Raw genomic sequence first — 10,402 nt, 5'->3', positions numbered from 1 at the left:
AGTACGCTCAGCGTACTCGGCGTTGGCAGTCTATAAATAGAGGCGTTTTTCCTCCTTTTTCTTCACACCTTTTCTCAAATTCTCTCCCAAATACCCCCAGAGCCTCAATGCTTTTCTCTAGCATCTCTTAGGAGTTATTAGCGAGTCCCGGATTTCATAAGGCCCCGAGAAGAAGAGCTTTCGACTCAGAAGTTTTGCCCGCGTAGAGTCCGATTCTCCGCTAAACTCTAATATAGGTGAGTTATACATACCCTACTTTAAATATAGGTTATGTTTAAATATAATATCCTTAATATGAACCTATAAATAAGATTTATAAATGATTAAAATTTGTTATACTAATTGATCTACTTATGGGGATGATGTCTAGGCTATGATTTAGTGAGGTGTTTAAAGTGGGATTTCCAAACAGTATACTTTGTATACCAAATTGACCCTACCTCCGATATGATCCTACCTGGTTGTTCCTTACTTAATAGATCATAAAGTAGATTTTGAGTTAACGATGAATCTAGACTAATAATTAGTTGCAATGAATATTAGATTAAAATCTAGTGGTAGTGATACTATGTTTTGTCGAAGGAAAATAAACTAATAGAAGCGAAGCGCTGTCTGAGTTCGGAATCACCACCTTAATAGGTGAGTGCATAATTACTTTCATCTTACACATAGATATGAATTATTTTATATAAATTACGTGCTATGTGTGCATATTATCTGTATATTTGCTATCTATGTCGGATGAACAATTTTATACATGTTTTTTTGAATTAAACTGTATATGTATTTTATATCTACAAAAATGTTGGTTAAACATGGGTAGATCAAATAGTTGGTGTGTGATGAAAGATGAGTTGGATGATGAGATGAAAAGTGATATAGATATTAAGATGAGGGTGAGAGGTGAAAGGTGAAAAATGAGAGAAACCTTTACCCAAGCGTTGGCCCCGTCATCTAGCAGAGTATGGATGACAACCACAGACTATTCAAGACAGTCTGGTGGAACACTAGCAGGCTCGCAACCTGTAGGTGTTGTGAACGATATGTTCACCCGTTGTACTCTAAAAACCCATTGACATGTATTGCGGGTGGACTCCCGGAAATAATATTGCCAATAAATGAGATAAACTCTAGCAGCTATAGACTTAGAACTTGTTGGATGAACCTTGGCAACTATGGACTTAGTGTCTGATATGTAAACCCTGACAACGATGGACTTCGTGCCCATTCCTTAGGACAATCCTTAGGAATTAATGAATGATGAATATCTGATTCTTAGGGTAGATCTTTAAGAGTAAAGAAGATAATGGGGATGGGTAATTGGGTTGATTGTTTGATGTTTAAATAGAATAATTATATTATTGTTGGTTGAAAATCGTATGTACTCACTAGGTTTCCCAACCTGACCCATTCAGTTTATTTGTATCACAGGTGCCAATATGAAGCTACATTACACTAGGAGATTAAGGAGATGTAAATCACTAGAGTAAATGAACGTAAGGTCGGTTTATGCTTATGTTTCTGTATTGACGATGGCATCCCAATGTTTTGAAAATGAATAAAAATACATTTCTTCGAAAATGCTTTGATAATGTATTTATCATGTTTTTCTGAGAACAAATTCCACAACATATTTCTTAAGAAGATACTATGATTTTCAAAATAAAGCATCAACAAATCGGTCTTTTTCTGGCCGTGAAAATAGGAATGTCACTATATAGATTTATAAGATCACTGTATTATGATCAGTGTATGAGCATCGATGGGATGGTAATTCATGAAAATTTCTTATAGAAGTTTATGATGTGATGATTGGATGATAGATGGTTTTTCATGTTTATTGATTATAGATTATTATCATAATACATTGTGGGATTGAAAACCCTATGTATCTCACTAGGTTTCCTAACATGACCCATTCGTTTTATATACATCACATATAGAAGTGTTTATCTTATTGAAGACTTAAATAGGATGTCGAGTGATTGAAGAGAAGACATGTGATAGTGTTCAAAATCATTAGGTATTTATGGTGTAACATATGTTGTGTATCGATGATAACATCCTTAAGGTTTAATTATTTTGAGACATTCATATATACTCAAAATGTTGTAATATATTGGAATTTTCCGTAAATAAATACATTCTAATTTTTGAAAGCGTAATTTTTTTTGGTTTTGAAAATTAGGGATGCCACAGACACAATCACCGAAGCGGTTCTTCCTGCACTAGTTGGACAATTTTCTTTCTTGGTTGCTCCGAGGTTTGTTGTTTGACTTTGAAAACTTGTTGTTGTTGTTGTTTATTGTCACACCCCTAAACCAAGAACAGCGGAAACGTTCCGGGGTGGAGGACGTCATGTACAGTATCACAACAGTGTAAAGTAATAAACAAGCAACAACATCATCCATTGCATTAAAAGTAAAGTTTTAATACATATGTGTTCTTTCATTGTAATAAGACACCAAAATATACAATCAAAATAAAAGACGAGTCTTGTCTGTGCTCCGTCTTCTCAAAACCTGGCCATCGTACCTGTCTACTAGTGACCTGAGAATACAAGTTATTTTGAAAGCGAGTATCAGCCTAAAGGTGGTGAATTCATAAGTATTTAAATGTCATTGTCTTGTTTTGGAAATCTGTTATCTATGCTATGTAAATCTTTGAATGGAACAGTTGATATAAGTATGAAAACCTTAGAAAATCCCTTATTTCCTACTAGTATGAAATGTAGTCTTCTACCAAGACTTGAATGTTTTGTAAGTAAAATGATAGTTTTTCCTTTCTATTGACTAGTACTAAAAGTACTTATTCTAACTCTTCATTTATGTGAATGTATCACAAAATAAAGTAAATAGGAAAATGTACTAATGTAAGTGTTATCCTTTGGTACTAGGACTAACACGACATCGCGGTAAGCGAAATGTATAACCTAATGAACATCCGAAGATTGTCCAGTTGTCCTCTATAGCAGCAGCAGGGAGTAGGAAGGGTTAGTCCTGTAATCGATTTCCTAATATAAGTATTAACCGTAGGCATCTGTAGATGTTCATCAACCTCTGTAGTGAACAGTAGGCCCAAGGAATGGTTAGTCCCGTAAAGGTACTCCTAGTATAAGTAATAACCGTAGGCATCCATAGATGTTCATCAACTACTAGTGCTAATCAGCTGGGATTCGGAATGGTTAGTCCCGTCTAGATATCCGGTTGAACTGGGATAAACAGGACAATTTACACAGAATGTACTAATAAATCGTCCTCGTGAATCGAGATACAAGTATTCATGTAAAGTATTCATGTAAGGTATTCATGTAAGGTATTTATGTATCATGTAAGCATATGTAAACGTACTCATGTATCATGTAAGCATATGTAAATGTACTCGTGTATCATGTAATGTACTGGTATAGACTCATGAATGAACTGACTCTTGTGTGATTCCTTGTAATAGGAATAAAGTTTTGTATCTTCTAACTATCCCTATGATAATTAATTTGAAGGTAATTAGTTGTTCAAGTTGGTTAATACACTCTTGCTACACAAGAGTGTGGGAAACTAAATGAAGGATGAAAAGTATAACCTCAATACATATATAAGAACATACGTGTATAAGTATAGTTTTATTCAAGAAGTAAAAATGGTTTTGTAAGACATTTAAGAGTTTTGAACAATAATAAAGAGTGACTTGATGTCATTTTAAATAAACATTTCAAAAGTAATACATTTGATAACAAAATATTTTTAAGATAGAAAACCACTTCATGCATCACATTTTGTAGTATGTGAAATCTGCTGGATGGAAACACAGTTATAAAATGAATATGAGTGATTTAATAACATGTTGTTTTCTACTTGTATTCCCCCCCCACCCATTAAAGCATTTAAAATCATTTAAAACATTGATTAAGGGGTATGAACTCACCTGTAGATGGTGGTTTGGATGTACTGAATGATGTAGGATAACTAGGTGACAAGTGAAGACTTGTTCACACTCAATGATCCTAGATAACATATAATCACACATATATGTATTCAATTAGACTTTAAACCACTAATTGACAAATTTAAGACATCCTAAGGCATGTAAAACACCTTATTTAAGTGCTACAAGTCATAAGGATTGCATCTAAGTGCTAAAGGACCTTGCTATTGTGTTTGGGGTTCAAGGGTAAACTCCTTTGGACTTTACGGATTTAATGACCTTTACCCTAGGAGTTTACGGTAGTAAACTCAAGGGTTTACATTCGTAAGCTCTAAACCTTTTGACCATATGATGATTTGAGGTTTTACAAGTCCTTTGAAGCATTTCTACTTGGTGGTTTGGACTTTAGAAGGGACTGGGGCAACAAAACACCCCTTGTTAGGTGTTTACGGCCTTATGGTCATTTCCCTTTGGGTTTACTACCTTTTTCCCATATGGAAATTTGTATTGTTATATTTTCAAGTCCCTAACTCATCAAGGTAATTGGCTATGTTAGTTTTTAAGACTAAGGAAGGAATATGGCCCAAATAAACACATTAAAGGGTGTTTACGGTTTTGGGACCTCCCCAAACCGTAAACACATGATCATGGCATTCTTTGGTGTTTTTAAAGGCTAAAACACATCAAGGGAAGGTTCAAACATGTTAAGGAAGGCTTAATCATCCAACTAGGGCTTAGATTAATGACTTAGGCACACTTTGGTGCCTTATATGGTGTTTATGGCCCAAGAACATTCTTGGACCGTGAATACCTTGTTCCATGTGTTCTTGGCATATTTTCTTGTTGATAACTTGTAATACTAACTCAATAAGGCTCAAGGATTGAAGTACTTACTATAAGGAAACTTGAAATATGCTAAAAGTCCAAGAACACTTAGTGTGTGTTCTTGGTGTTCTTGGTGTTTTTTGGAAATCTAATCAAAAACACAAAAGTGAATGGATGAATAGCTGCACAAACACTAGATTAAGTGTTTAATCAACTTGGAATGGATAGAACACTTACAAGTTTGAAGATCTTGAATTGTTTCTAGTTTGCTACTTGATAGGTTTTCTTGAGTTTACTCTTTTGGGGTGAAAAGTGTAAAGTGATTACTTGGGGAGTAAACTCATGTATAAGCATGAGTTCACGATTTTTGGAAGATTTTCCGACTCAAACGTAAAAGTTTGGCCGTGAACTTCTAAGACACGAGATGTTTGCGTTTTTCAAATTTCAAAACCCAAGACAACACTTTCTCTCACCCGTTCGTTTAAAGAATAATATTATAATAATCAAACGAACCCTAAATTTGTTAAAATCAGAAATAATGACATTAACTCATAATAAGAAGTGCTTGACTTCTAGGGTTTGACCGAATGGAAATTTCGGGTTGTCACATTTTTGCTTCCTGGTAGTCCTTCAGATTTCCTATTCTCATCAACTTAAGCTCTATTGGTTTCCCTTCCTTTGATTATATTTTCAACAAACTTGGAAACTTAGATGGCTGCCTCAAGAGTAGGTTCCTAAAGTACTGGCACATAGTACTCCCATGGTAGTCCCTTCACATATTTATCGGTTTTTGCCAGTTCATTAAGGACAACGCGCAAGGTGAACTCCATTTATTTTGTGAAAGCATTGGTAAACTCATTAATGGACATGTTGTCCTTCTTTAGTTCAAGAATTTTTTTTCTGGCTCTAACATGTTTGAGCTAAGAAGAACTTGTGCTTGAACTGCTCTAAGAATTCTTCCCATGTTAGCTACAGTGGCTTGTTAAGAATGATCGTCTTTCCTAATATGTTCCACCAAATTTGAATTGGTGCATATCATAAGTGGTCTAAAACTTCCCCACGCAACCACACTTAATGAAATCTAACTCCATTTCATAAATCCAGTCCATAATTGCAATTGGATTCTCCTTCCCGTTAATGATGTCAGTTCTCAAGTCATAAAGTCCTTATACTTGTATATGCTTTTGGCATCATCATTCATTCTGACTTCTGGTCCTTATGGAAGAGGAAGTGGTCCTTGATAACTTTTAGAGTTGGTATTTCCTTCCTGAACCATTCTTTATGAGTATGCATTGGTTCGTCGTTCATTGACTCACTAATTACTGGCTCGTTGATCACCAGATTTACGCCTTCGAGCATTTTCTAGTTCTTAATTCAGAATCTCCCTAAACTCACGTTATTGTTGATATAGCATGGTTTGAATCATCAATGAACTTCTTCTATAGTGAAAGGAGCAGCTCCAGCTCCGGCGTTTTGAGGTGTTGGACCACCATTGCTATTAAAGACTCTACCACTCATTGTAATCATCATTTCATTTTATACTCGTAGATATGAGTAGTTTAGAATAGTAGTAATTTACTTGCTTAGCATATATATATATATATATATATATATATATATATATATATATATATATATATATATATATATATATATATATATATATATATATATATATATATATATATATATATATTAGCAAATAAGGTATCTTCTTATAATATGTTAGTGTTTGTGTATATATTATAACAATTTAGATATCTATCATAAGTTATGTTATCACATACCTCTCCATTTACATTTAGCTTCTAAATATAAGTTTAAAATTTATCAAAAATCCTAGTTCACTTAAACTATGCTCATGCTCTGATACCAACCATGACATCCTTCATTTTTTATAACTAATTAAAAAATTTTCTTTACACTTTAAAATATTAAGTTGTCTTTGTTGCCAAAAATCCCAGTTTAATAAAACATTTTTAGATAAAGATGTTTCGTTATATTAAAATACCAAGGATACCATAATTAATATCCAACATAGATTACAACGTAAATACTTAAAGGTCATGAAAACTATTACAGTCTTATCTATTATTTCACTTGACTCCTAATTAGTTCCCAGCAACATTAGTTTCCTTAATATGCTAATTACAACGTAATTCACAAGTTCACCTATAATAATCTTGTGTTGTCATCCTACTCTAAGAGATGATGCATACATACCTGCCAGTTATCTGATCTAGATTCATCATTTCTGGTCATCCAAAAAAGGGAGAACTACTACGCGAAACTCTAATCTCACATATTACCCCACTATGAGATCATTCAACTATTCAACTTAGTTTGAACGAAACATCCTTTATGAGCATTAGTTTATAACTAGGCAAGATTATAATATAAGAAATGTAATTCTAACACAAAATACAAATAGTAAATCGTTAATACATATTTAATCTTTTGAGCAATAAATACTTTTATTGATTTTGAGAGAGAGAGAGAGAGAGTATTTTTTTTCTTTTTCAGATTTTGGTAGTAAAAAACTAAAAAAAAAAAATATCTAAGGGAAAAATCTTCATTTTATGAAAAATCAAAACAAAATTGACCAAACTCATAAGATGAAACTTTTGAACCATCCTTGCGAGTACAAATTTGTTTGGATCGAACTTGCTAGTTTTGACATCCGATAGGCACTATTCATGCAAATTTGTCTATTTATAAGGCTGGAAGGAATGGTGCCATTGAAACCGCACTCTCTCCTATGCCACTTAGACATCAACTCATATTTTTTTTCGTATTTCATCAATTTGAAACCAATGTGAGAGTGGGAAAAAAGTTAGAAGAGAGAAAAGAAAAAAGAAGATGATTGGTTGAGAAAAGAGAGAGAGCAAGTAAAAGAGGGGAAAGAGTAAAGGGAGTGTGACCATGGACTACCACACTGCCCGTTTTGACCGCAGGAAACTACACCCTGAGGGCAGTGTTTGCGGTCCACATGACAGCATTGCGGTTTGGAACCGCACTCTACGCCCTACACCCTAATGAATTGGAAGCTTGGAAAGAAATCAAGAATTAAAAAGAGACGTCAAAGAAGCGGACCCACGCGTCACATGCCTAGGCCCCATGACCGACTGCGAAGAGTCTCCGGCTCCCATTCTTTAGGTTTTGTTTTTATATATTTTATATTTATATTTATATTTCACATTTCTTCTGTTTCATTTCAACAACGAGGCGTATTTAACCACCACACGCCGCCTGTCTATGCTTTCATCCCACCACGTTAACCTTCAATCTCTTTCTCTTTTTCTCTCCCCCTTCTCTCAAATCAAATTCAAATCTCTCTGTGAATTCTCACTTTTTATCAATGGGTTTACAGAACCAACTTACCGATGTTTCCTCCGATTCCTTACCAATTTTCCTACTCGCCGTCATCGCCAACGGCGTTTGTTACATCCGCTCACTCGTTTTCACCTTCCTCCACTCATTAGGAATCTCTCGCTACCGATCCGATGAGGTCGACGACGCTATGCTGTTCGACGCCGTTGGCTCTGGTTTAGCCGGACTTATCCTCCTCGCCGATCAGCTCAACCTAAACCGTGTTTTCTCTTACAAATACAGCTTGTGTTCAGACCCTCGACCGGATCCGGCCTCTTCAGAATGTGTCGTGTGTTTGAACCGCCTCACCGACGGTGAACAAGTCCGGAAGCTAGACTGCCATCACGTCTTCCATAAGGAGTGTTTTGACGGATGGCTTGATCATCTCAACTTCAATTGTCCGCTTTGTAGGTCGCCGTTGGTTTCTGATGAGCGCGTGGCCATTACACGCCGCCGTGTGACGGATGATGTCGTTGATTGGTTCTCCTTTAGATGATGAATTGAAGCTACATATACATACTTGAATGATGAATCTGTGATGATATTGATAATTGATAAGGTACTCGTGAGCAGAAATAGTCAAATTTTCAGAGGTAATGCTGTAGTGACAGGTACTTGACGCATGAATAGTTGTCCGTTAGTCTGGATTTGGTAATTACTGCTCTAGAAAAAAGGTCTCCGCCATGTTTTTACCTGTTCCAGAGGTCTTTTTTAACGCCTTGATGCAGGGTTTTTTCTTTGGAAAGGGTTGATGACAATTTTTGATATTTGACATCTTTTTAGGGTTTTTCTTTCTTTCTTTCTATGTTTCGAAAAGGGATTTTTGGCTGTGGTTTCTTGTTTCACTGTTCCAAATGTTTCTTTCTTCTGATCTTCTCAAATGTAATGTTATAATTCAGATCGTTTACTGCAATTTAACTGTTCAGTGTTTGTAATGTTAAAATTGAAATAATAAAAATTTAAAATTATTTAATAAATATTAAGTGAGAGAAAATTAACAAAAAAGTTCCATTAAAGATGCTTATTATAAAAAAAAAAAAAAAAAAAGCGTAGTGATTAATCACAAAAAATGCCAGAAATTGGAAATCTTTACTTTTTAAACTTATAAAAAAATTACATTTTTAATATTTATAATAAGCGACAAGTTTTCTAGTAAAATTGTTTTTAGTGGCCTCCATCATAATATTTCGCAAAATAAGTATTTTCATGAAAAGAAGTCGACATATTGATTATTATTTAGACACTCGTGAGTCGTGAGGTCTAATATAACTCTCTGAATACTATTTTTCCTCAGAATTTAAAGCTAAAACCTATAAATAAAAGTAAGTTTTTTAGACTCGAACATTGCGTGTTTAACTTCAAATATCGTGTATCTTAATCAATTTTATTGTACATAATTTTGTTTAGGGTTAATATTATAATAGGATAATAGTGACTTTTGGGTTATCACTTGATCTTTTAAGTGTAATTTTGTCAATTTTTTTTTTCTATTTTTTTTTCTATTGTACAAGAAAGGTTGAGAAAAACCGTGACATCGATAAAACCATAACCGCATTCAAAACATCGGTTTTGGGTTTAGATTTTTCAAAACCCAAAAATTCGGTTCATTCAAAGTGACAAAATATGAGAAAGCGCCCATGACAAATCAACACACGTTTATACATTTTTGAATTTAATACTTTCGGTTTCCTTGCACCAGAAGCTGTGAAGTTATTCAATAGAGTCCAATGAGTCATGAATTGTAATGTTATGACCCCAAAATCTATAGATGTTTTTAAAAGAATTAGTTTTGTCATCTAAAAAGAGATTACGACACAGTTTGTTGTTCGTTTACCTGCTACGACTATGTAAAATTTTCTTCTTTAATTAATTCACAAGTGGTTTGTACTGAAATCAAATTGACAAAATGAGTTTTTATTTTTGTCATTATTTTTTTTCTATTATACAAAAAAGTTGAGCAAAACCGAGAAACCGATAAAACCCGAATCGAATCCAAACCGTTAGTTTTGGGTTTAGATTTTTCAAAACAGAAAAATTCAGTTTGAGTTTAGAACCGCCCGACTAAAACTAAACTGACCAAATGGGTTTGAAACTGACCCAAACCCAAGAAACCGATGTAGCATACTCTCTCAGTCGAATATTTATTCAGTCGTATATTTATTGTTCTTTTTTTTTTGGAAGTTTTTATTCTTCGACTGTGACGTTAAATATTTTTAATTTTGATATATAATACTTGATACAAAATAAATAAATGAATTATGTTTTAAATGTCTTTTTATTGTTATAA

At 34.0% G+C, this 10,402-nt stretch overlaps 1 protein-coding gene across 1 annotated transcript; it reads left to right on the top strand.

The window, feature by feature from the left end:
- Window positions 1-7,952: 7,952 nt before the first annotated feature.
- On the top strand, window positions 7,953-9,028 carry LOC145013047 (E3 ubiquitin-protein ligase RHA2A-like). The gene has a single exon (XM_078971847.1). It carries the CDS (start codon window positions 8,105-8,107, stop codon window positions 8,609-8,611), a length of 507 nt encoding a protein of 168 aa, XP_078827973.1. The 5' UTR covers window positions 7,953-8,104; the 3' UTR covers window positions 8,612-9,028.
- The last annotated feature ends 1,374 nt before the right edge of the window (window positions 9,029-10,402 follow it).

The sequence above is a fragment of the Lactuca saligna genome, chromosome 8, assembly GCF_052625555.1.
Source record: "Lactuca saligna cultivar CGN05327 chromosome 8, ASM5262555v1, whole genome shotgun sequence".
Taxonomy (NCBI): domain Eukaryota; kingdom Viridiplantae; phylum Streptophyta; class Magnoliopsida; order Asterales; family Asteraceae; genus Lactuca; species Lactuca saligna.
The sequence above is the reverse complement of the archived record's forward strand: the minus strand, read 5'-3'. Positions and strand labels throughout refer to the sequence as shown.

What these genes read in the sequence shown, in the direction of transcription:
- LOC145013047 (XM_078971847.1), top strand. Translation starts at nt 8,105, where the DNA reads ATGGGTTTACAGAACCAACTTACCGATGTTTCCTCCGATTCCTTACCA.